Here is a 26511-nt window from a genome sequence, read left to right on the forward strand (position 1 = left end):
TGGGAGAACAACTTATAGAACATCCCATTCCTGACAACCCAAAGTGCTTGAGGGGACCATAATGAGATGCCAGGAATAGACCCCGGCTTGGACGAGTGCAAGGTGAACACCCTACCCACTGTACTACCACTCAGCCCCTAAACATTCCTATTTGTGTGTCAGAGATTAAAACCAGGTTCTCATGTGCAAGGTAGGATGTTCTATCACTAAATCTCTAGCCTAAACACAACTTTCTGCCTACTGGTCGGCAATCTCATGCAGGGTCTCACACATGCAGATAAAGTCCTTTACTGCTGATATCCCCAGGCCCTAACACCAGATACCCTCCCTAAAAACCCAGATGAGCAACACACATACATAGTAACATAAGAGTGATCAAAATTGGTCTCCTGCCAGAGAAGGGTTCAGCAGGTAGGTGCTTGAGTGTGGCCAATCTGCATTTGATCCCAGGGGCACCACATACATATAGTAAGCCCTCAGCACCACGGGGTATGGTCCCAATACAAAAAAGTTTGGGCAAAGGATGTAGATCAGAGGTAGAGCACTTGCATCTGCGAGACCTGGGTTCAACCCCCGATACGGCAAAGGAAAAAAAAAGTGCAATTGCAGAGGATGAAATCAATTCTTCTGTCTAAATAGCTCTAACAATCAGAAATATAATTTTTAAGGACTAAAGAGAGTACAGCATGGATGGCACTTGCCTCGAATGCAGCCAACCTGGGTTTAATCCCTGGTATCCCACATGGCCCCCTGAGCCTGCCAGGAATGATTCTTGTCAGAGTACAGATCCAGGAGTAACCCCTGACCATCACTGGGTGTGCTCCATCAACAAACAAAAAAATTTTTTAAGAAGAAAAAAAAGTCACTTTGGGGCTGGGGTGCTAGTTCAGAGAGCTTGGATGCTAGAGCACATGATCTGCATACAGAAGGCCCATATGAGATACCTGGCACTGCATGGTCCTGAAACACTGCCGAGGGGTAACTATACCCCCCCCCAAATCTGTTTAAGAAACCTAAAAATTAAACCAACGAAGGTTTAACAAGACGTTTAAGGACATAAATTTATGTGGAAAGGGTTGAAGCGATAGCATAGAGGGTAGGGCATTTGCCTTGCACACGGTCGGCCTGGGTTCGAGTCCCAGCATCCCATATGGTCCTCTGAGCACTGCCAGGGGTAATTCCTGAGTGCTTAGCCAGGTGTAACCCAAAAAGCAAAAATAAATACATAAGTAAATACATGGAGATATATGTAAGTTCCTGGGAGAAATGAAGACCATTTGGTATTTGGAAAATGTTTTAAAAATTTGGTAAACATGTAATTGAAATTTAAAATACATCTTATGGGGCCAGAGAGACAGTATGCAAGTTAAGGTGCTTTCCTTATATATGGTACCCTACCCACCACCAACTGGGTAGAACTTTATTTTTTTTAAATTTATTTATTTATTTTGCTTTTTGGGTCACACCTGGCAATGCACAGGGGTTACTCCTGGCTCTGCACTCAGGAATCACTCCTAGCAGTGCTCGGGGGACCATATGGGATGCTGGGAATCGAACCCGGGCAGGCCGCATGCAAGGCAAACGCCCTACCGGCTGTGCTATGGCTCCAGCCCCTGGGTAGAATTTTAAAGCAGATATTGATAAAATGCAAAGCACTACAAATTGATCCAGCAACAAAAAGACCGCTAAGCCCAACTACATTAAAATTGACAAATTCTTGGGGGACTGGAGCGATAGGAGGGCATTTGCCTTGCACATGGCTAGCCCGAGTTCGATTTCCAGCATCCCATATGGTCCCCCGAGCACTAGTGCATGAGACAGGAGTAACCCCTGTGCACTGTCGGGTGTGATCCAAATAAACAAAAAACAGAAAACAAAAAACAAAAATTCTAGTTATCAAAAGAATATGAATAAAAGAGCCACAGAGAAGAATTAGCAATCTGACAATTACCACCCAATGAAAAATGAGTGTAACACATAAACAGGTGTTTCATAAGAGAAAATATAAGCAACTGTAATAGGATCCCCCAATTCTGAGCTTGTGTAATCTAGGGCACTTCCAGCTGCAAATGGGTGTTCTCTAATGCCCTAAAAACCCACCACCATTCCAGTAGCTCAGGCCTCAACTTCCTAATCTCAGGAGTAAGCAAATAAGCACTGTTGGGTGTGACCCTAAAAACATTAAAAATCTACTTTCCTGGGAGCTGGAGCAAGTAGTTCAGTGGGTAGGGCATTTGCCTTGCACGTGGCCAACCTGGGTTCAATCCCCGGTATCCCATATGGTCCCTCAAGCACCGCCAGGAGTAATTTCTGAGTGCAGAGCCAGGAGTAACCCCTGAGCATCACTGGGTGTGACTCAAAAAGCAAAACAAACAAAAAACCCCAACAACAACAACAAAAAAAACACCCCATTTTCCTTTAATTTGCTACAGTTCTTACCCCAAGACCTTTGCTGTGCTATTCCTTCCACTATCGTGAAAAACTCTTTTTTTCTGAGCTGTGCTACATTCCAGTTCATCTAAGTCTTTCCGTTCTTCCTTTTTTACTTTACCCCAGAGCACTTGTAATATATAAATCCATGGGTTCTTATCAGTTTTGTTCTGATATATTCTCAGAAAAGCTCTTAATCACTACTCTGCAAAATTATGTAAATTTGAAATAGCCAAGATATGGAAACAACCCAAATGCTCAGTTACAAATGAATGGATCAATAAACCGTGGCATATATACACAATGGAATATTGTGCAGCTGTAAGAGCAGAATCATGTAATCTGCTGTAGCATGGATGGAATAAAAGCCAATCAGTCACAGGAGAGAGGACAACTATAGAACGATCACTCAACGTGGGACACAGGACACACAGCAAGCCCCCGCAACCGAATGGGAGAACTAATCCACACAACAAGTTCATGGGGGTATTTTGAAAGGGAAGGGAGGTGGGTACACTGCCGATGGGGAGGGTGTTGGAATGATGTACACAAGGAACCATATTAACAGTATAATAAACCTTAATTTAAAAAGTTTGAAAACACAATTATGTGAAACAAAGTATCACGGGCACACCTATGATTAAAAGTCAATGATAAAACAATCTGAAAGTGGGGAGAAGCAACAAACGAATATGAAATATGCCAAGTATTTTAAAGGTCTTCATAAAGAAAGTTCTACTACTTAAGCTGTGAAAAACAGATGCATGAATGTTCATTATTTAAAAAATTTCACACAAGCCGATAGAAAAAAACACACCTTGCATTATCAAATATGCTTAAACTGTTCAGTATTTCTTTTCCATTGAGAGGGGGGGAGAAGGCGGCCAGTCGCCATTAAAATAAAGGTATGTTCATAAGTTGGGTAACTTGCCAAACTTCTCCAAATACAACTACTCTTAACATTAATCTAGTAAAAATGTAGTGTGTGCTTTGAAGTTCTGCCAAATCCTATGGTTTTACTTACTTTAACAACTCCACACTGCTTAAAGAAGTCTGCCAGATCATCTAAAGTCACATTGTCATTTAATCCTTGCACATAAATCGCACTGTTGTCAGAATCTTCATCTGGATCTATAGGTGGGCCTTCATGAGAAAATGGAAAAGGAGTTGTTATGTAGCTATAGTTTAACCAACTGGTCCCTACTATTTACTATTAAAAGACACTACCAAAAATGTTACGGGATCCTTTGATGTTTTCAATATTTAGATTTTCAGCTCAAATCCAGCAATGCTCAGGGGTACAGAAGGGATGCCAGGCACTGAACCCAGGTCGGCTAAGGCAAACGCCCCAGTCACTGTACTACCTCTCCAGCCCCTTGATTTTCTCTTAAATATTGTAAGCAGACAACTGCAATAAAGCTCCAGACTGACTCTGAAAGTAAGAACATCAGACTTTCTGTAGTACACACTGTTGTGTGTATAGTACATGACAAATATTGAAAGAAAATTACCTAGATCAAGATCTGGTCCTTCATCCATGGGTCCTGCCAACCAGGAAAGATCATATAAAAATATTATTAGTGCACGTCTTGCAAGCTACAAACCTTACAAACACACATAGCTATCTACTACACCACCATTTGATGGGGCTTCATTAAGTTCAAAATGACCCGCACTGCTAAAACGGAGCAGCGCTCCTTTAACATTTGTGAAAGGTTTGCTAGGGTTTGCTTTCTCTTTGCTGGTTTGCTTTTAAAACCATTAACCAAATACACTCAATGCTTATGTGCCAAATTAGGGTTAAGTTTAAGTAAAAAAATTTCCTCCAAATAAACCAAATTTAAAAAATGTATTCTCCCCCATATTACAGAAGCAGTTGCTCAATACTTCAAGTTACCCTTTGTTTTGTAACCATAGGTTAACCTTATTACCCCTAAGACAATGCCGGCAGTACCCATTAGTCTCTTTTGTATAGATCATTTTTAAACCACTTATGAAACTAATAAAAAATTATAGTTTTCTAAAAACTGACTGTATTTTTTTTTAAACACTATCCATGGTAATACTCAAAAACTTACCACCAGGCTTATTGAAGCCACCTCGCTCTCCAGCGCTGCTGGGGGGATAAACGAAGAAATGAAGGCCTTTCCCTTTAAAAGCCAGTACCGCTCTGAGCCTTGGGGGGGGCTCGTGGGGAAGAAGGGCACTGGCTAAACACATCTCCAAACAATGCATCTCTCTCATCTTGTCACTATGCCTTTCTTCAGGGCAGCTTGCTCAAACTTCCTTTATATACAACCTTTGCTTGTCTGATTGGACATACCAGTGTGGTTGGTTCCTTTCATTTCGGGGACTGGTATTAATAGTGCAATACTTGGCAAATTGGGGGGGGGGGGGGAGGAGAAAGAATCACAAACATCCACCCCTCAGCTGAAACAGGAGAGCTCGGTGTGGAGAGAAGTTAACGGTTAGAAGGAAACTTTCCATGTTCATAAAGGTGCACCCTCGATCTCTCCCACAGGAGAGCTAAGTGAGGCCCTGGGTTTCCTAACAAGTCACAGTAGAGTAAAGCAGGAGACAACCACACACATCAGAAGACACATCCAGCCAATCTTCAGCATAAAGCCATACATTTCAGGACACTAATGGATTTAACAATTGCTGTGGAAAGAGAATTTACAACAAGTACCAAGGCTCAACACTCTGGGGGTGCAACTTTATAGACACATCAACTGAGAATGATGGCAGCATGAAATTACCGCCTTACATATTTTAAAGGGGGAGAGAGTAGAATACAGATTGGATTTTTTCTTCTTTAAAATTAAAAGCACTCCTCCGTGGGAGGCCAAGTGTTTCTAACCAGTATTGCACCTTTAATACCTGGATATACAATTTCAAGCTGTTGCATGCAGCTTTGTTTCCTTTTTAAAAGTACACACCATAAAATGTTCTTTCTCTTTAAACACAGTTTACACTTTAATGTTACACAATTCTAGAGTATTATACCTCCTCTGGTTCATTACCAAACAACAAGTATGCAGTTACCAAAGTTACAGAAGGATTCCATTTATACAATGAATACATTTTGTTAAAAATATTCTATGTATATTTTTCCTCTCCATATGGACACCGTGTCTAGTCCCACTTTTCATTATGCTGCCGGCTGAGTACTGAGTACGGGTACTTTTTAAGTATTGAAGTGTATACAAGGCTCTCACTTTGTAACCTGTAGCATATAAATGCGACAAAGCATGTTAAAAAGTTTCCACGTTTAACAGCCAATGAAAATATCAAAATACTGAGGCAATGAAAAAGGGCATGTTAACAACATTGAGTGCCTTACCTGTAGAAGACACTGAAAACCATCACCACACAATAAAAAAGAGGGGCGGGGTAGTCCCCCTTGCCCTGTTCCCAAAGGGTCCAACAGTCTGCTTGACAGTCTGTTGAGAAACCTCGGGGCAAAGCCATGATGCGTTCTATGGCTTCAGGAGAGTTCTCATCCACAAGGAGGGAGCCTCTCTACTAGCAAAATTAGAATGATTACTTCTGGAGTATTAAAATGAATAAACTTCATATTGGTTTTCAATTGAAAGATACTAAGAAAATTCTAGGTGATTGGAGACGTGATGATAGTAATTTCAAGTGTCTACATCTATATAAAAACATCCATAAAGCAGTGAAACCTTTATAATGGAACAAAATTCTCTAAATCAGAAAACTAATTTTACTTTATGCCAAATCATTCATATTTTTGCATGTTATAAAATTATTTTCCAATAAAGATTTCACCAAAACCTAAGTTATGCAGAATATTCAAATCATATTTTCAATAAGCACCTTTTTATAGTTAACATATTTGCTAGTATGTAAGTTAAAGATCAACTTTAAAGATTCAATTTCAAAAGTCTAGTCTATAAAATAGAAATTCCGTCCAATTTCCCCTGACAATTTGCATAAAATCCAATTTATACTCAATATAACATTCTGCATAACTTTTTTTACTAGTTTATATAGGGACAGAACACACACAGAACTAATCCTTCTGGATTATGTTAACCATCAACATTATACCTCACCTTCATCAAAGTATAGATACCAGAGAGGGAAGAGGGGATGGGACAAGGGAGGGGAAGGGTAGGCACAGGTAGCAGGGGTATGATATTGATCTAAACAAAATTTTCTAAACCAGATTGTGCCATTAGTCAAAATGGTCAAACCGATTTAGACTTCTCAATTATTTCCAAGGGGGCGTGATCCTAAACAGACATTACTCTGCAAAAAACGATGGTATTTTTCTTTGTTGCAAGTGCTCCTCAGGTCATAATTCAAGGGTTATGGGACCAAGATTATCATTATATTCAACAGTTCTAAGTACAAACAGAAACTGGGGACAAACATCGTGGAAAACAGCCGCAATCCTTTTCTGCAGTATTATATATACCAGGTAGTCAAGACAATCATTCAGAGGCAATTAGTTCAACACCTAGGGTTGTTAGAAGGGTTGTGTGTGTTCCATCCCAAGCATATTACCCGTAGAGGCTTTTCACCTCTAGCAACCATGAAGGGAACTGAAAGCTCTAGATTCAAAACCATTCCATGTTTTCCCCAACCCAGCAAGGTAGATTGGCAGGAAAAAAGCAAACTGCCACTTAATTATATAATGCCACAAGATGTCATTTCCATGTTTTAAAAGATGGCTTGGGCTCAACAGATTGTCCATGGAAATGTAGGATAAATTTCTTATGTCTTTCAGTCCCTTCTTTCCATTGAAAAATCCTATGGATGAAACAAAATTAGGTAAAAGGAGAAAAGGTTTGCTCTTACCCCATTCCACCGCGTCCTCCTCCCCGCCCACCTCTGCTCATGCCTCCACGATCAAATCCCCCTCTTCCCCTGCCCCGGTTATCAGGGCCACTCATGCTCCGGTTCTCTCCTGGTCCGGAAAATCCTCCAGACTCCTGCCCATAAACACCCATGCTACTGGGGTGGTCCTGTCGGAATGAACCTGAGGAAAGAGTCACATCTGTAAGCCATGGACCAGCATTTATACAAGGCCTGTTGTAATTTCTCCTGGATCACAGAATTCTCAACTGCCAAGGCATTAACCAAGGCATCACCTTTCTTATAGTAGATACAGTACCCTTTCTTATCTTTAAACAAAAGCTGCTGTTTCATCAAAGCTAAAATAACTTCAGACAGACTAGAATAAATCTCTACCCAACAACAAAACCCTCCGGTAAGCAGCTTACAGAATTTTGTATCCCAAGATGCCTACAAAAGTTGTTTCTTTAAACTATACTCACAACAAAAAACAGGGAGATTAACATTTTGGATTTCAGGGGCTGGAGCAATAGCACAGCGGGTAGGGCGTTTGCTTTGCACGCAGCCGACCCGGGTTCGATTCCCAGCATCCCATAAGGTCCCCCGAGCACGGCCAGGAGTGATTCCTGAGTGCAAAGCCAGGAATAACCCCTGAGCATCACTGGGTGGGACCCAAAAAGCCAAAAAAAAAAAAAATCATTTTGGAATTCAGCATGTTAGTGTTGGCTCTACCAAGTAGTGCTGCCCCTTTCAATGTCATTATCAAGACATGCCCTCAGGTAAGAGTCAACACGAAATATGATCCACAGAGAAACTAAATCATGAAGGCAATTTTGGTCTCTTTACATTGAAATGTAAAGATTTAAATTTGGTGGTGGGGGCTGGAGTGGTAGCACAGCGGGTAGAGCCATTGCCTTGCATGCGGCCGACCCAGGTTCGATTCCCAGTATCCCATATGGTCCCCTGAGCACTGCCAGGAGTGATTCCTGAGTGCAAAGGCAGGGGTAACCCCTGAGCATCAACAGGTGTGACCCAAAAAGAAAAAAAAATGGTGGTGGTAGGTTTATATGAATGTAAACCAAAAACATAAGCATTCACCTGGCCATCAAATTTCCAGTAGTTCTCAAAACTACCTGCTCATTCTAAATGAGATGAGCTAGGCCAGCCTGAAGGAGGCTGGCTGTTTCACACACTGCCACAGAACCTTCCCAGAGAGAAGGACTGGCAATCTAAAAGCATTTCCTCTGGCCAGTGGTGGGGGGGGGGGAAATGTTTTGGGCTTTTTTTGGGTGGGCAAGGTCTACTAACAAAACTTACACTTGAGAAAATCATTAAAGTCTTCATTAGGCATCCAAATTGTCAGAGCCAGGATGCTCTGACAGATAAATAGCATCTTGGGAGTCCAAAAGTAAACAATGGCACAAAATACTTCCCCATGTTCAAACTTTCTAAAAACAATCCCTCTCATTTGGTTTTCTCTCTTAGCAACTCACTCTGCTGCCCGTAGCTGCTGCTCTGTTGACTATATTGACTTGGAGCCTGGCTGTAGGATCCAGTTTGAGGGGGGTAACTAGTGGGCGGCTGTTGCCCATAGCTACTTTGTTGACCATAGCTACTCTGCTGTCCATAGCTGCTCGGCTGTCCATAGGTGTTCTGCTGAGAATAACTGCTCTGATCATAACTAGTCGGCTGTGTAGAGGAATAGCTGAAAGAAAAAGAAAAAAAAAACCTTTTAGGAAGACGAGGCTTCTTATTTCAAATTCCCCAAACATAAGAGACATTCAGAGCTTAGTAAGACATAAAAATTCTAAAACCACATTCTATTTTGAGCTCAGGGAGATATGGATTAAGGTCAATGAATGCCTTACATGTGGTTAATGCTGAGCTCCAGCATAGTCCCCAGAGCATCACCAAGTACAGCCCTGGAGGTGCCCAAACACCTGTGAAGTGGCCTAGGTAACCACATTAGTCTAGCTGGCCAAGAATCACAAGGAGTGCCAGAGACAGAACAGGGAGGTTAAGGGTTTGCCTTGCATGCAGCTGACTCCAGTTTGAACTCCAGCATCCCGTATGAGTTCCTGAGCACCGAGCCAGGGGTAAGTCCTGAGCAGCAGTTGGGAGGCCATTCCAAACTCCACCCCTATTCTACACTCTAAGCTGGGAAATAAAACTTCTCTTTATGGAATACTTCATCTTGGAAATGCCCACACTCCTCTACTGTGTACAACTTTCCCTTTTAATTTCATGAGTGTACTCTATCCGAGGGGTGCCCAAACATCTCAAATTGTGGCATTTAATTTCTCTACTCCATCGGGTTCTCTATTCTAAGAAACCCATTCTCCTTAGAATTAGTTTTTTTTTTTCTTCCTTAAAGTATTCTCCTTTTTTTCCCCTTAAAGTTTTTGGGTCACACTAGTGATGCTCAGGGCTTACTCCTGGCTCTGCACTGAGGAAACACGTACCGCCAGGACCCAGGGAACATCACAGAATGCCAATGATTGAACCTGGGCTGGTTGCATGCAAGAAAAGCACCCTACACGCTTAACTACCTCTCCAGCTCCAAGATGCAGTTACTTTTTAAAAATTGTTTTTGGGCCAAACCCAGCAGTGCCGGAGGCTTAACCAAGAGCTCCTGCACAATATATGCTCAGCCCTCAGACCACTGAGTGGTCTCTCCTGACCAGCAGTTACCTTCTATTCTGTATATCAACAGTTTGAAATTAAAAGGGTTTTTTTTTTTTTTTTGCTTTTTGGGTTACACCTGGCCTTGCACAGGGGTTACTCCTGGCGGTGCTCAGTGGACCATATGGGATGCTGGGAATCTAACCCGGGTCGGCCGTGTGCAAGGCAAACGCCCTACCCGCTGTGCTATTGCTCCAGCCCCCTGAAATTAAAAGCATTTTTGACTAGGAATGTGCCTCAGTGGTACATGCAACACAAATATTAGTCCCTGGGTTTGAGTCCTAGCACCCCTCATCATATAAAGCTTTAAATGCAATGATTATTTGGGCTGGAGTGATAGTACAGCAGGCAGGGCACTTGCCTAGCATGTGGCAGACCCAAGTTCTATCCCCGGAACTCTATATGGCCCCCCAACTCCTACGAGGAGTGATCCCTGAACGTTACCAGGTGTGGACCCAAAATAAAACTTATTGTAAGTCACCGGTAAAAACCTTAGAAAGTCTCCCCTTTATATTTGCACCCTTTAAGAGAGAATTTTTTCAACTATATCCAAAACAAATTTACCAATGTAGGTAAAACCGACAGAAGAATGATGCATGTGCACTTTGGGAGAGCTGATGCAAAGAAATGAGGCATTAAAGAAAGGCAGTCAGGAGGCTGGAACTTTAGGACAGCAGATAGGACATTTGCCCTGCATGTGGCCGATCTGGGATCGATCCCGGCATCCCATATGGTCCCCTAGGCAGCACCAGGAGTAATTCCAGCCTACAGGAGTAACCCCTGAGCATCGCCTGGTGTGACCCAAAAATATCCCCCCAAAAGAGGGGAATTCAGTACTAAGCCAGCCCCTAATACAATGGTTTCCCCCTTTGAAGATGGTTAATATTTAATATTCACGGCCACGCAAAGAAACCTCAAATTTCTCTTTCACTGTCACCACGTTAATCATCAATTTACTCGAGCGGGCACCAATAGCATCTCCATTTGTCCCAGCCCTGAGAGTTTAGCATAGTAAACTTTATGCTCTCTCTCACACCAGCTGGATGTCCTTGGGCAAAACGGTGACACGTTTGGCGGGGAATGCACACAGGTTGGTGTCCTTGAAGAGCCCCACCAGGTAGACCTCACACATCTCCTGCAGCACCATGAGGGCCAAGCTCTGGGAGCACAGGACTTTAAGACCGACCTGCACTCCCAAATTTCTACTTACACCTTAAAAATAATTTTTTTTTGGATGTGGGATGGGAAGGTCTACAACTGATGGAGCCTGGGGGATCATGTAGTGCTGATAATTAAACCTGTGGTTCCCACTTGTAAACTATATGCGCCGCCCCTTTGAGCCATCTTCCTGGCTCCATTAAGTTAAAAAATATTTTTTTTACATTATAACTTTTAAGAAGCTATGCTATATGTAATTTTTAAGTTTTCAGACCTGTTTAATATTTAATAAAGAGAAAGTGGTTAGTAAGTACTATATGGAAATAATACTCACTTATCGAACCATAACCCCCCCAAAAAGTCAACACAACAAAACCCCCCAAAACCAGATGACATGTTTCAAAATGCAGTTAAATGGCCAGAGAGATAGTTCAATAGAGCGCATGCAGAATGCCTGAATTAAGATTTCCAGAACCACACGGACACCTGAGCACTGTCAAGAGCAGCAGCACCCCCCCTCCCCCACGAGCTGGGAGTAGCCCAAGCAAGAGTGGCCTCAAAACAAAAATACAACTAGTCTCTATTAATGTTGTACAAACTAGGACTGGAAAGATAATAGTGTGCGGAGAGTGGGTAGGGAGCCTATCTTGCACGTGCTGCCCTACGTTCATCTCTGCCACAGCATATGGTCTCCTGAGCACCACTAGGAATGATCCCTGAGCACGAGTAATTGAGTTAAGCTCGCTCGGGTACTGCTGGGTGTGGCCACACACACACACACACACCCTAATTATGCAGTTGCTGGTATGCTTTCTCTCTCAAAACAGACTGCTACATAAATGGTTAAGATAAATGTATAAAATGATGTAGGGTGTTTTTGTCTTCCAGAGGACATTATTATCTGCCAAGGTTTGCACTGCAACCTAGAAAAACTGAGGTTTTGTTTGTTTTGGGTCATACCCAGCAGGGCTCAGGGACTCTTCTTGGCTTTGTACTCAGGAGACTATAGGTCCTTCTGGAATGAAACTTTGACCTCTGGATGCAAAATACTGCTCTAGCTTCTTCACTCCCTCTCTCCAGTCCCAGGACCATGTTTTCAATAATAAGCTGATAAACGGGAGGGGGGGGAGGGCCTCTTTTGTGATTCTTCTAACTCACTGGTCACAAAAATAAGAGACTGACCTGGTAGGTGGATAGGATGGTGGTGCCGTCACTGGTTGCATGGGGTAGCTCCCAGGTACCTGGGGATAACTGTAGTTACTTTGTCCATATCCTAGGCTGGGTTGGTTGTAACCCCCTGTGCTAGACTGAGGTTGACTAGTTTCTGCGGGCTTGTTACCATCCTGTGGTCTAAAAGGAGAAATGAAAAAGTAAGACTTTGTTTCTTAACCATAAAATTCCTGGGGAAGAATTCTACAACCTAGAAACAATATACAATGTTAGGACAAGTTTGGAAATAAAAACAATTGTAGAGTGAACTGCATCAAACTCAGTGTTGGTACAACTCTAATTGCTGGAAGAGAAGAATGAGGAGGGAGAGAATTAATTATATGCAGAGGTAACACCACATGCTCCATCCGTGAATTTTAACAGCTATAAGGCTCTTATACCTGTGTCCCCAATTTTAGGGTTCTAGCAGAGGTGCTTTGTTAGGGAAGGAACAAAATGTTTCTCCCCAAAGAGGACTACTGAAGACAAACTACTACTGAAGAAATGAATAATAATTCAAGTTTTAGGGTGACATTAACCAAGCAAATGGCATTTATAAACTTGGAAAACTTATGGTTTAGTGCTTATCAACAGATTTCAAAAATATTTTTCTTCACACCTGTATTGCCATGATTTAATATAACTCCACTTCCAAGTTTTCATAATTGAAGTGGGGCAGTAAATCAAACATCCATACAAACCTCCAGACTGAGGAAATGGGAAATATGCTTTTTAAATAATGAAACCAATGTCTCTGCTGACCGTAAGAAACACAGGCTATTTATGTCTTTTCCCTAAAATGTGACAGCAGAGTTATGTGACTCTAAGACTCTGGCAGACCAGAGAGAATGTGGCAGTGGTTTCTTTATGGAATTCTAATGGGTCAAGGGCTCCTTCCCTCTTTCCAAGGAAAAAGAGTAACCTGTCACTGATCACAAGAGTCAATGTCCTTAAATTAAAACTTAAATTAAAATCAAGGACTGAAACTTAAGACATCCCCCCCAGGGGCTGGAGAGATAACACAGCGAGTAGGGCGTTTGCCTTGCATGCGGTCAACCCGGGTTCGATTCCCAGCGTCCCATATGGTTGCCTGAGCACCGTCAGGAGTAACTCCTGAGCGCAGAGTCAGGAGTAACCCCTGTGCATCGCTGGGTGTGACCCAAAAAGCAAGCAAGCAAAAAAAAAAAAAAAAAAAGACATCCCCTAAAGTATTAAACAATATATAAAGCCCTCATTGAGGTCTGAATATACCTTTGCAAAGGATCAAGTGGGACTTTCTTTATTAAGTCTGGAATACCCAGGTCAACTTAAACGGGGCCTTATGAAGAATCAGTAAATTTAACCTTACTACTGTGCAGGCTAAGTCATAAACTACCAAGTAGCTCTGATTACTCACTGTGCATTTTAGAAGTAATTTCATGAGTGGTTGACAGAGCTAATTTCTTACCTCTATAGCAGACAAAAAAGTCTATGTTAGAAGTCGATCTTGTTTACTCCCTAAAAAGTCTTCTTTCAAACCAGAATTCAATGTTCCTTCAAGATTATATACAGAAGCCAACTAAGCAGTGCATATGGCTAAAGCAAAGACCTGAAATCTGCTGTTAAGTAATAATTAATATTCTTTACCCAATCAATCACAAAGTAAAAACTTTATCTGCCCAATATTCAACCCATGGCAGGGTACCCAATTAAACACGTATGCTGCCTTTAATTATATAACCAAGTTACTTAAAAGAGAAATTGTTTCAATTTCTTAAGTTGAAACACCAATGTATGACTTCCTAGTATGGATATAAATTTTACCAACAGGGGCTGGAGCGACAGTACAGTGGGTAGGGCATTTGCCTTGCATGTGGTCAACCTGGGTTCAAGTCCCAGTATCCCATATAGTCCCACCCATGAACTGCCAGGAGCAACTCCTAAACGCAGAGCCAGGAGTAATCCTTGAGCATTGCTGGGTATGACTCCCCCCCCAAAAAGTGAAAAAAAAAAAAAATTTTTTTTACCAACAATTGGCTCACAGAACTGTTTCTTAATCATCAAGTGACTTAGGCCCCCACCTTTCAAAACAAACAAAAAAAGGTAGGAAAAAAGAAAGAGTACTACCATTTATAGGGTCAATAAAAAACAAAGGTAGAAGTATCAAATACACAATTCTCTCAGTTCTGCTGTGTGGAAATCATGTCAAAATTTTTTTAAGCTCATATGGGATCCAGAACATTACAGTAACGATTCTCCCGTTCATCAATTTGCTCGAGCAGGCCCAGTAACGTCTCCATTATGAGACTTGTTACTGTGTTTGGCATAACGAATACGCCACGGGTAGCTTGCCGGGCTCTGCCGCGTGGGCGAAATACTCTCGGTAGCTTGCCGGGCTCTCTGAGAGGGGTGGAGGAATCGAACTCGGGTCAGCCATGTTGGCCGCTTGTAAGGCAAACGCCCTACCGCTGTGCTCCAGAATCAACATTAAATGGGATTCAACATTAAATGGGATCCATCATTTTTTTTTAAGCTCCTATGGGATCCAGAATCAACAGTACCCATATTCTAGCACCCAGGTAGCAACATTTCTCTGCTAATCTTTGTGTGTTTTCTAGCACAAAGACAGCCAAACCCCAAGATGAAATCATTTGAGAATAGTCACTGAAAGTAAACGAAGTCGTGTATTCTGAGAGTGCATGGTTGCGCTTGCCTACAAATGGCTGGATGTACTACTGAACTAGGAGCATGTGCGACCTTACCTTGTAGGTGCAGTGGTTGCTGGCTGCTGCCCGTATGCTGGATAAGCAGGCTGAGTGCCATACGCAGACTGAGCCGCATAGGAGGCCTGGGTAGTAGTGACTGTAGCAGTGGTGGTATCATAAGCACCAGTGCCGTACCCCTGGACAGGCTGACTGTATGCCTGGGGGGCAGCTGGAGTAGTATAACCTAGAACAAAGGAGAGCTAAGTCAAATGTCTAGTTCTGCGGTGATCTAATTACATGCACTCATTAACAGAATTTGTACAACACCTACTTTCAACCATCACTACAATAAACCCTTTTAAAAATATTTCCCCTTCAGGGGCTGACAGTACAACAGGGAGGGTGCTTGCCTTGGACACGGCCAACCCAGGTTCTCTACCCAGCATCCCACATGTGAGAACTGTTAATTTCTGAGTACAGAGCTAGGAGCAATCCCTGAGCAATGCTGGGCGTGGCCCCAAAATAAAAACAAAAAACTGCCCCTGTAATAAGAGTAGCAATCAACCAATAGTCTCAGAAAGTACAGGCTTTCAGCAAAGCTACTGTCTCCTCTAAAACAAACAAACAAAAACCAACACACAGGTAACAGAAAAGGGGATGGTTATGTAGGTTATGTAACAAGGTTCTTTCTGCCATCCTTCTTTCTGCCATCCCCGAAGATTCAGCAGAAGACATGACTGCTTTTGCTAATTATATAATGGCTTTGCTAGCTGATTTTTCTTTGGGGGGGATGTCACACCTGGTGGTACTCAGCACTTTACTCCTGGTTCTGCACTCAGGGATCACTTTCATGTGGCACTGGGAGTTGAACCTGGATGGGCTACATATTGTAGCAGTGCTTGCTTTTTTTTGTTTTGTTTTGGGTCACACCTGGCGATGCTCAGGGGTTACTTCTGGCTTTTCACTCAGGAATTACTCCTGGCGCTTGTAGCAGTGTTTTTAGACTATTTTCTTAAGTGCTTATCCATCCCTCCAACACTCTTTAAACATACCTCCAAACTCTTTTAAAGTGTCTCAGAAAGGGAAATAAAAGGCAAACAATGAACCTTAAAATAGCTACAAAGTAATGATCCCAGGTACCAGCTATACTGCCATCATAGTCAATTCATATTTAAGGAAACTAAAAATTAAAAAAAAAAAAAAAGAAAACAAAAAAAAAAAAAAAAACAGTAGGGCCCTTGCCTTTTATGCAGCTGACCAGGGTTCAATCCTCAACATCCCATAGGAGCACCATCAGGAGTAATTCCTGAACACAAAGCTAGGAGAAAGCCCTAAGCACAGCCGAGTGTAGTCCCAAAACCAAACCAAAAAACAAAAACAAATCCCCCAAAGAAACAAAAAAACCCACACAAGTTTAATTTTCAGTAGATGTAAAACACTTGACTGAACTCTCTGAAAACACTAACTTGGGGGCCAGGGAGATGGCTCAAGGGGCTAGATGCATGCCTTGCAAACGGAAATTAATCCCTGGCACCAAGGGGTTCAACCCCAAAATCTGACAGTTTTGCTACCAGTTAACAACTAAAAAACAAATTTGTTACTAATGTGAAGATTTGAAATGACACAATAAAGATAATTACTACAAACTTTACTTAAATATACCATTAAGAGAAATTAATCATTTTTGCTACTTAAATTAAAAAGAAAAAAAAAGTAGTAACGTTGTGAGACACTATACATACAACTTCATATATTTTAGAGGACACTATACATACAACATCCTTACTACTCCCAGAACAAACTTCAAAATGGTTAATTTCTACACCTAATAAAAATTGTCTGAGGGATCAGAATGATAGCACAGTGATTAAGGTGTTTGACTTGCACGAGGCCACCCGGGTTTGACCCCTGGCATCCCATATGGTACACCTGTGCACCGCCAGGAGTAATTCCTGAGTGCAGAGCCAGGAGGAACCTGAGCATTGCTGAATATGACCCCACAAACACAAAAAAGTACAAAAAACCCAAACTGAGATCCTAGGCTAGTCACCGAATGACCCACCTCCATTCTTTCATTTACTCAATACAAGCAAACCGTTTTCTTTTTTTCCCCTGCTTAGCAAAATCGAAGGTATACACTAGAGCCCCCATACAATTTTTTCTAACCAAATGTCACAAAGACATACTCAGGGGGAGTTACTCCTGGCTCTACACTCAGAAATTACTACTGGTGGGCTCTGAGGACCATATAGAATGCTGGGTATTGAACACAGGTGGGTCGTGTGTGAAGTAAATGCCTTAAACTATTGCTCTGCCCCCCCACAAAAACCTATTCTTAACGATGTATGTGGGCTAGAGCGACAGCACAGCGGGTAGGGCGTTTGCCTTGCACGCAGCCAACATGGCCGACCCGAGTTCGATTCCTGCGCCCCTCATAGAGCCCGGCAAGCTACCGAGAGTAACTCGCCCACACGGCAAAGCCTGGCAAGCTGCTTGTGACGTATTAGATATGCCAAGCACATTAACAAGTCTCACAACGTTACTGGGCCTGCTCGAGCAAATCAATAAACAACGGGAGGACAGTGAGAGTGAATGATGTATGCAACAAGTTATTTTCTTAATTCCTACCCCTGCCAGACCAGGCAGAAGCCATACTCCTCTTTCCCAAGTACTGGGCTCGGAGAATTATATAAAACAAAACCCATAATCTATTGTTCCTAACTCTGGTCCCTTTTTGAGGGGTATTATAGGATTGCTCAGTTAAGGATTTAAGTCTAAAATATATGAAGTTGTATGTATAGTGTCCTCATTATACATATAACTTAATAACCAAACTAAATACCAACTTCCTCCTCATGATGCAAAAGTGTCACCTTCTGGATCATAGAGTATATTACTCCCCCATTCCAAATATTTAAAATTGTGAAACTAATAATACACAAATAATTTTCTTCTCGAACTTGTTTAGATTTTATAGAAAAAAATCTATGAAGAGGTATTTTTAAAAAAATGGGGACCTGGGCCAGAGCAATAGCACAGCGGGTAGGGAGTTTGCCTTGCACACAGCCGACCTGGGTTCGATCCCCGGCATCCCATATGGTCCCCCAAGCACCGCTAGGAATAATTCCTGAGTGCAGAGCCAGGAATAAGCCCTGAGCACCGCTGGATGTGACCCCCCCCCAAAAGGGGACCTAAAACAGAAATTTTTGTGGACATGTTGGTTATCTAAACTGTTTAAAAGTTCTTTGCAGAGTCCTATGGTCAATCATATAAAGCACCCTTTTAAATGTAATTGGAATCTAATCCCAGCCTTCTTATTATTCCTACAGATTTCTCCTCTACACGATGATGGGTCATCGATAAGATTTACAAGAAAAGCATTTAAAAAGAAAAACATCAATAAAAATTCTACAACTGATCGGGGCAATAACTTTATAAAAATATGCACCAATGAGAGATTTGTAATGCTATGAATTACAGTAAAAGACATTGGGTTAATAATCTTGATTAATCTGCAGGACCCAAACAAGCAACCAAGCAAAATGAGCAAAAATGAACACAGCAAAATGATTTAATGAAGCAAAGACCACCAGCAAAAAGACAGCACAGCTACTAGGCACTAAGGACAGAGGCAATAAGCAAGCCTACACAAAATGACCACATTTTTATTCAAAAATTTAACAGTAAAAATTAAAGTTTAAGGCTTCTATTTTCAAACTAAAAAAGTTAAGAGGGATTTTCTTTTGTTTGAGAGTGGTGGTGGTGGTGGGTCATACCCAGCAGGGCTCAAGGATTACTACTGGCAGGAACTGAACCTGGGTCAGCTGCATACAAGGGCCACTGATCCCTCCAACTGAGATTTCCGAAACTCCTTTTAACTCATGGTTTAATTAAAACAATTTTTAAAAATTATTTTGTCTTTTTCAAAGTATGCATCTTTCAATGCATCCCTTACGGTAATTATCTAGTAACATGTATAAGTGACGTCTATAAAACATGCAAAGGAAAAAAATGTCTCACATATATTTAGTGCCCCCTTCCCTGGGCACACCCAGTGATGCTCACTGGTTGACTCCTGGTTCTGCACTAGGAATTACTCATTTACTAATTCCCAGTAAATCCTCCTAGGAGGATTAAGGAAGACATGAAGGGTCCTCTAAAAAGTAAAATCTAGGAAGCCAGAGAGATCATATGGCTGACAGGACGTTTGCCTTGCATGTGTCACCAGGTATCACCCAAAAACAAAAACAAGTGGTGAGGGTCAGGGATGTGGCTCATGGTAGAACACAAGTTTACATGTGTTAGACCCTCTGTTTAAGACTGGCACTGGGGAACAACCCTCTAGTTATAAGTTTTGGAAACTATGAACAGCATATAGTATAGACGTATGTGCTACTGTGTACTTGAACTAACCAAAGTTCTCCTCAAAAGGGGAAAAACTTGACGCCGGAGAGATAGTACAGGAATTTAGGCAGTGGATCCATCCTCAGCATTATTTATGGTCCCCTGAGCACTGCCAGGAGTGATCCTTAAGCACAGCTGGGTTTTGCCCAAATGTCAAAGGGGGGTGGGGGAGAGAACTCTAGCTGGGGAGATAGGACAGGGATTAAGGCACTCGTCTTGCATGCCACTGACCCTGGTCCGATCCATTAACATCACCAGAAGCAACTCTTGAGCAGAGTTGGGCGGCCCCTGTGTACTGCCAGCTGTGGCCCAAGGGCCCCTACCCCCCAGGGAAACCCAAACAAACATAGCTACATGTGGTGATGAAAATTAAGCAGACTTTTAAAAAAGCTGAATAGGTGTGAATGAAGTTCATCTCACATTTTAAAAATTATGCTAATAATCCAAACTAAGCTTTTAAGCTTCAGTTTTGACTATAGTTTATAACACCAATAGAAAGGTTAAATGTTTCCCATCATAATCAAGATGTTAGGTTTATGAGGAAGGACATCCCATAAAATTCAGGACCACCATCAATGAGATAAAGATGGCTTTTCATCTACTGAAAACTGCTAACACTACATATAATTTGGAGTACTGACAGTAGTTGCAAGTAAGACTCTACACTTTTGAGACATATTAAATATCCTTTTATAATAAACATGAATTTAAAAGGGTAGGGTATGTTTTTGAAACCGCACTAACCATAAGAACTTCCACATACTCCACCTCAAAACCAGTATTGGAATACAATGTATTTTAAATCTCAGAATAGTTTCTTCAAGACATACTATGAAGTAATTAACATTTAAGACAGATAATAAAATGTGTCTGAATTGGAAACTGACCAACAGACAAACAATACATGCAGGGTGGCAGTCTGCTCCTCTGAATAAATCTAATCATGCAACCTATCTTTAGAGAGTAGTGAGAAATCAGCTGGGGAGAGTAGTCAGTCATCTGAAATACCTTTGGGAAGGTGAACAACTTATTAAAGGTTTGACACAAATAACGTAAAGTAAAATAAAATAAAGCAAAACCTTTCCAAAGTCACATAAAGAAAAGAACATGGATCTGCAAATGGCATCTGAAGCAGTTTTCCATTAGCACCTTGTGTGTAATGTTCAAAAGTTGAAGGGTTAAATGAATGAAAACACCTAAAGGGTCAACATTACAAGGTTAGACAAGATGGAAAGCATTTCCCATGCAAGAATGAGCAGGATAGTCAAACCTGTATTGGTCCCTTCTACTGTGGAAAGCACAAAACAAAAAGTAGAGGGTACACTATCAGATGAAGCAAACATGTGAAAATCAGTTTGATTTCTAAGTAACTCAGTTTAAGGAGGCTCATTCTTACCCAGTATTAAAATTAGCACAATCTTTTATACAGTCTCCATTTTGTGATGAGATTATTCAATATACTGCATAAAATAGTTAAAATGAAGTTTTCTTTCCCAACCTATCCCACCCACATCCTATTATAAATTCCCTCAAGGAAAATAAAAGGGAGGGGGAAGCTCCTAAGAATAAAGAATCCCAGATGCTGCAGTGTGGACCAGAAAATATCCCCAAGCTTCTTAACACCCTAGCAGATACCCCAAGTCTCTCCAAGGTAAGCCTTACCAGTGGGAGGCTGTCCATAAGAAGTTGCATAGGCGGTCTGCCCATAAGTCGCAGTGGTCTGCGCCTGGGTATAGCTGACATCAGTGGGCTGTCCGTAAGTTCCATAACTCTGTTGCCCATAAGCCTGCAAGAACCCCATTTATGAACTTTGTTAATTTTAGCAATAAAATGGACTGACTTCTAAATTCTCAAATAAGAACAATCAAAGTAAAAAACACTGCCTCCTAATAAAGATTAAAAGTATCTTCCTCAAAACCAAACCCAAAAGAGATCAAAGAATTATGAATGCTTGTTTTCTCCAATTCACTCATAGATCTATTTATTTAGCAAACTTATCAACAAAGTTCCCGAAACAATCAGGCAAAATCTCAGTTAAGTATACCAATTAACAAGACACTCTCAAGGGAACAGAAATGAGGGAACAGGTGTGTAATTGCCAGCACGTAGTGCAGCAAAGGTTAGCAAATGTGATTTAAAAAAAAAAAAGAGAGAGAGAACAAAGAATATTAAAACAGGGCTAAAATCTGTTAGAAGTTTGAAAACCAGATTTTCAGCATGATAGAAAGATTAACTATACTACATAACATAGTAAATGATCTAGAATATGGCCTATCTCCTTAAGATTATTAGAACAGCTTTTATAATCTTGGATACAGTAATACTTAGAAGATGTCTGTTCAGATAAATACATAACATATTCCAGGTTATATAACCAGTTATATAGGCTCTTCCAGAGACATCACATTCTGTCTGCCTGTCCTGTCAGGTTTCCATGGAAGTTATCACTAACCATTTTATGCAATGGACCATTTCAGAATTTGAACTAATTTCTGGAATTTGTTGACTTAAGCTTTTAAGAAGACTCACGTATTGTAAGAGCTCAGGAGTCTTCCAGTGAAGCAGGCAAAATAGCAGTCCCAGCAATTTGCCATGCGGCCACGTGTAAATTGTTAACCCCCCACCCCAACAGAACAGCTGTATGATTTAATAGAAACACACCAAAATGCCCGGGCATTTACATTTACAATCATCACATTAATTTCTGAAAATGATCCACAGTGCCCACTTTCACCGCTGTTAGAAATAAACGAACATGTAGCTACATAAAAATATCTTAAAAATTACCTGGCTGGTCTGTGCATATCCTTGAGTGGGCTGGGCGGTGTAAGCACTGTAGCTGCAAAAAATTAAAACGCAAAAATTGAAAACAGAGAGTTCAGATTCCATTATTAAATCCTCTAAAATTAGTGGTAGCTCAATACTTTCACAAAAAAAAAAAAAAAAAAACTCAGTCACACCATTACATATACTTGCTGTAAAAGACTTACCCCTGCTGGGCTGCAGCTTGGCTGTAGGTACTGTAATCTAGAGAAAACAAGCAGAGAAAAATCACATGAAATCAACAGATACAAAGAGAAGGGGGGAGGCATTCAGACTGCAGGATGATGAAGTTTTTAAATACTCAAGAGAGGGCAACAGCAAACTCCCTACCATAAAAAAGTAAAAAAAAAAAGTTAGATTCAAAGTCTGAACACATTGTCAGCCAAGACCAGCTGATTTGGCAGACACTTCCCCACAACCCTCCCTTAACCTCAGGGCCATAATGTCAAACAGATGACCATCCTAACATTGACAGAACTGTTTTACATCCAAATAAAAAGAATGCATGCAACACCACAGTATTTTCTATCAGGTTGGTTACATTATAGCTACTTCTCAACAACCAAATTTTGTGCCATACCAGCACTTAAGTGAGGGGCCAGAGTACAGCTGAAAGGGCATCTGACTTGCAGACAGTCACCAGGGTTAGATTCCCCCATCCCTGGCATCCCATATAGTCCCCTGAACACTACCTGGAGTAATTCCTGAGTACAGAGCCAGGAGTAACCCCTGAACATTGCCAGATGTGACTTAAAAAGCTTAAGAAAAAAAAAAGTTAGACCAATCACACTTCCCTAGCAAGACTCAAGAGTGAAATGGAATATAAATCATGTCAATCCAGTGTTTTAAAAGTGATTTGCAAACTATAAAAATAAATAAATAAAAGTGATTCGCAGGCCAGAGCAGGTAGGGTATTTGCCTTGCACATGGCCAACCTGGGCCCAGCATCCCATCTGGTCCCCCCAGCAATATCAGAAGTAATTCCTAGTGCAGAGCCAGAAATAACCCAGTGTCACCGGGCACGACCCAGATAGCATCCCCCCCTCCCCCGTCTAAAAAAAAAAAAGTGATTTGCTGATTGTATATGGGTTGTGGGTTATATTCATGAAACTACAAAATCTAACCAAATAAGCAGAAAAAGCATCTATTTTTTATTGGGGTTAATTTGGTCTTAGATGACACAATCTCTTTTTAAAACTCAAGAAGATCTCAATAAAATTCTGCCCCCCTTCCTTCTAGGTAAATTTTTACATTAAAATGGAACAAAAGGGGGCTAGAGAGAGTACAGTTAGTAGGGTGCTCGCACTGAACGCTGCTGGTGGCCTGCTGGTGGCCGGGCGGACCTCAACCTCTGTGGGATTCCCCAACGACACAGGGTCCCCAGAGCTCTGCCAGGAACCCTGAGAGGCAGAACCAGGAGTAACCCAGACCACAGCTGGGTGTAGCCCAACACCCCCCCAGGCAACAAAAGGGACCCCCTCCCACCAAAACCAAAACCCCTGGGGCTGGGAGGTGGCAATATGGCAGTAAAGTGCATTTGCCTTGAACACAGAACTAATGACCCTGGTTCACCCTGGTTAGACCCTCAGCATCCCATATGGTCCCTGAGCACTTCCAGGAGAGATTCCTGAGCGCAGAGTGAGAGTGGACGAGAGAAAGACCCAAACCCAGAGGTGTCAAGAAGTGCCTCTTTCTTTTCCAGTCAGAAAGTTGTTCCCAGTCTGACTTCAACAGTTGACAAAGCAACTCTTCAGAGAAATTCTACCCTAACTTCACTCAAACTCACTATACTTTTGCCAGGCCTAATTATTTTTGCTAGATTCAGCTGTTTAAAGTTGCTCCGTATTTTAATTGTATCAGTTACAAAGTTGTTCATGATGGGGTTTCAGTCAATGTTCCAACACCCACCCCTTCACCAATATACATACATTTCCCACCAGCAACTGTCCCCAGTTTTCCTCCCACAACCACCCCTCACAAGTTGCTTTATTTTTTCACTTCTCTGCACTCCTGTTCTTACCCCAGATCCCATTAACTTAGAACCCAAACCATCAATATTATCAAACCCACCACCTAAAAGCTATGCATACTAAACCGACTTGTTCAAGATACTTTCAAAATAAATAAGGTATTCATTATTAACCAATTTTTTTGGGGGGGTACACCCTTCAATACTCAGGGGTTACTCCTGACTCTGCACTCAAGGAATTAGTCCTGGCAGTGCTCAGGGCTTACTTCTGACTGCACTCAAGATTCACCTCTGGCAGGCTCGGAGAGCCAGAGCCACTGATCCAACCCGGGTCAGTCCTGTGCAAGGCATGCACCCTACCTAATCTACTATGGCTCCGGCCCTTAACCTACATTTTATTGAGGTTTCAAGGTGAGAAATTATTCTACGTTGCTGGTATGTTCATGTCTGCAAGGTCTTTTACACAAGAACAGTTATGTAAAACATAAAATTGGCACAGTTGATATGGAACAAGGAATGGTCTCAGATCAGTGTGAAACTAGAGGATTTAGCCCCTCACTGGCTGGTGAAGGGAGGTGTCACTGCTCTGTGGGCACTTATGCTTATCAACATATAAACTACAACATTAGAGTCTCAAAAATATGTTACACAAAGGTAAAATTTTTGCTTTTAACAATCCCAATGTACAGGTGCAGACTTCACTAAAAATACAAAACAGGTTGAAGACAGAGTAGGCCGTGATCCAGAGAATGTCCAGAATGTCAGCAGTTGTTTTTTTTTTTTGGGGGGGGGGTCAAAAGCAGAACGTGGGATGGAACCTGGGTTAGCCGTGTGCAAGACAGGCACCCAATAGCTGGTACCTTCTCTCAGGCCCTCTATTAACTTGAGCTGTCGTTACTTGGGGCTTTGCAAGCTAATTCTCTGTTAAAGTAAATATACACTGTACCTATAGAATATGAACGAGGGAAAAAAAAACTGGCTTCCAGATACTTCGGAGAGTCACTAAACAGATTCAAAGCTCAGGCTACATAAGCTCAAGTCACTCTAAGGCAACTTTATGTGATCCAGAGTATTTTACGTCGGGGGCGGGAGATCACTGGCACAGCGGAAAGGTGCTAGCTTTGCATGCGGCAGACCCGGGTTCCATCCCCGGCACCACATGGTCCGAAGAACTCCTGAGCACGCCGGGTGCGGCTCCCTACCCCCAAATCTTGTCGAACTCCTCCATTCTGAAGCCAACAGTAAGCCAAAGTCCACGCAAGCCCCGCGCTCCCCCTGGCCCCGCCCGGCCCGGCCCCGCGCCTACCTACACATGCCCGCATTCTAACACTGGAACGTGGTCACCCGCAGAGGTTAAGCAAAAGCAGAAGGAAAAAGAAAAAAAAAAGGAAAAAAAAAGAAAAAAGGCGCAAACCGGGCCTGTCCACCCCGCAGAGCCGGCCTCGCACACCTGCGGGGCAGCCGCGGCCTGGAGGAATCCCTCTCCCCGGGGCAAAGCCTCGGACGGGGCCTGCGTCGAGGCCCAACCCGGGGAAGCCGAACGCTCAGGCGGCCGCGTCTGGAACCCTCGACGCCCCCGGCCCGCCCCCCGCCCCGAGCGCCGCGCCTCGGCCCTGCCCGGCCCCTTCCCGCCTCTGACCCGCGGCCCGGAGTGCGCGCCCCCGGCCGGGCCGGGGGGGCGGGGCGGGAGGCAGGTGAGGGACCCCCCCCAGCCAACCGAACCCCGCCGGCCGCGGGGCCCCATTCAGAGCCCGGGCGGCGGCCTTTTGTCTCTCGGGGGCGCGGGGGCCACGCGTGGCTCCCGCGGGGGGGGGGTCTGGCCTCGCGGCGGCCCGATTACACAACGGCTCCCCCTTCCGCGGCCGCGGCGAACAAAACGGCCGCCGAACCCGCTTTTAATTGCCTTCGCGGTGGGGGAGGGGGCGAGGAAGGGGGAAACCGCCGGGGGAGCCGCCGGTTGTGTGTGTGTGTGTGGGGGGGGGGGTCACAGCGTCACGTTCCGGCTGCGGCCCGGTGGGCCCCAGGTTCGGCTCCGGCCCTCACGGCGACGCGGCGCCCGCCGGCCCCGAAACCCGCGACGTCTCCGGCAGGGGCGATTAAAATGCCCTTTTTGTTGTGTGTGCGTGCGCGTGTGTGTGTTTTCCCCCGTTCGCTGCTCCCCTCCCCCGCCTCGGGCGTCTCCGGGAGGCGGTCGCGGCCCCCTCCCCCAGCCTCCCGCGCCGCGGCGCCGCGCTCCGGACCCGGCCCGAGGCTCCCCCGCCCGCCCGCCCGCCCGCCCGCGCCGCCGTCACGCGGGGCCCCCGAGGCCGCAGGCCCCGCCCACGTGGC

General features: G+C 43.1%; 1 protein-coding gene across 5 annotated transcripts in view; it reads right to left on the reverse strand.

The window, feature by feature from the left end:
• Nucleotides 1-26511, reverse strand: part of EWSR1 (EWS RNA binding protein 1) — a 31702-nt gene that overhangs the window by 4826 nt on the left and 365 nt on the right. The window contains exons 2-12 of one of the 5 annotated variants that reach the window (XM_056116463.1): nt 22382-22418; nt 22179-22230; nt 21054-21177; nt 20662-20676; nt 15045-15231; nt 12277-12444; nt 8748-8959; nt 7258-7438; nt 4509-4546; nt 3942-3974; nt 3455-3573 (exon numbers count right to left, since the gene is read on the reverse strand). In XM_056116463.1, coding sequence (XP_055972438.1) covers nt 3455-3573; nt 3942-3974; nt 4509-4546; nt 7258-7438; nt 8748-8959; nt 12277-12444; nt 15045-15231; nt 20662-20676; nt 21054-21177; nt 22179-22230; nt 22382-22418 — 1166 coding nt within the window. Of the gene's footprint in view, nt 1-3454; nt 3574-3941; nt 3975-4508; nt 4547-7257; nt 7439-8747; nt 8960-12276; nt 12445-15044; nt 15232-20661; nt 20680-21053; nt 21178-22178; nt 22231-22381; nt 22419-26511 lie in introns of all 5 variants that reach the window. The other 4 variants (XM_056116462.1, XM_056116461.1, XM_056116466.1 and 1 more) reach the window with 4 other exon arrangements.

This window comes from Sorex fumeus, unplaced genomic scaffold (assembly GCF_029834395.1).
Source record: "Sorex fumeus unplaced genomic scaffold, SorFum_2.1 ptg000032l, whole genome shotgun sequence".
Taxonomy (NCBI): Eukaryota; Metazoa; Chordata; class Mammalia; order Eulipotyphla; family Soricidae; genus Sorex; species Sorex fumeus.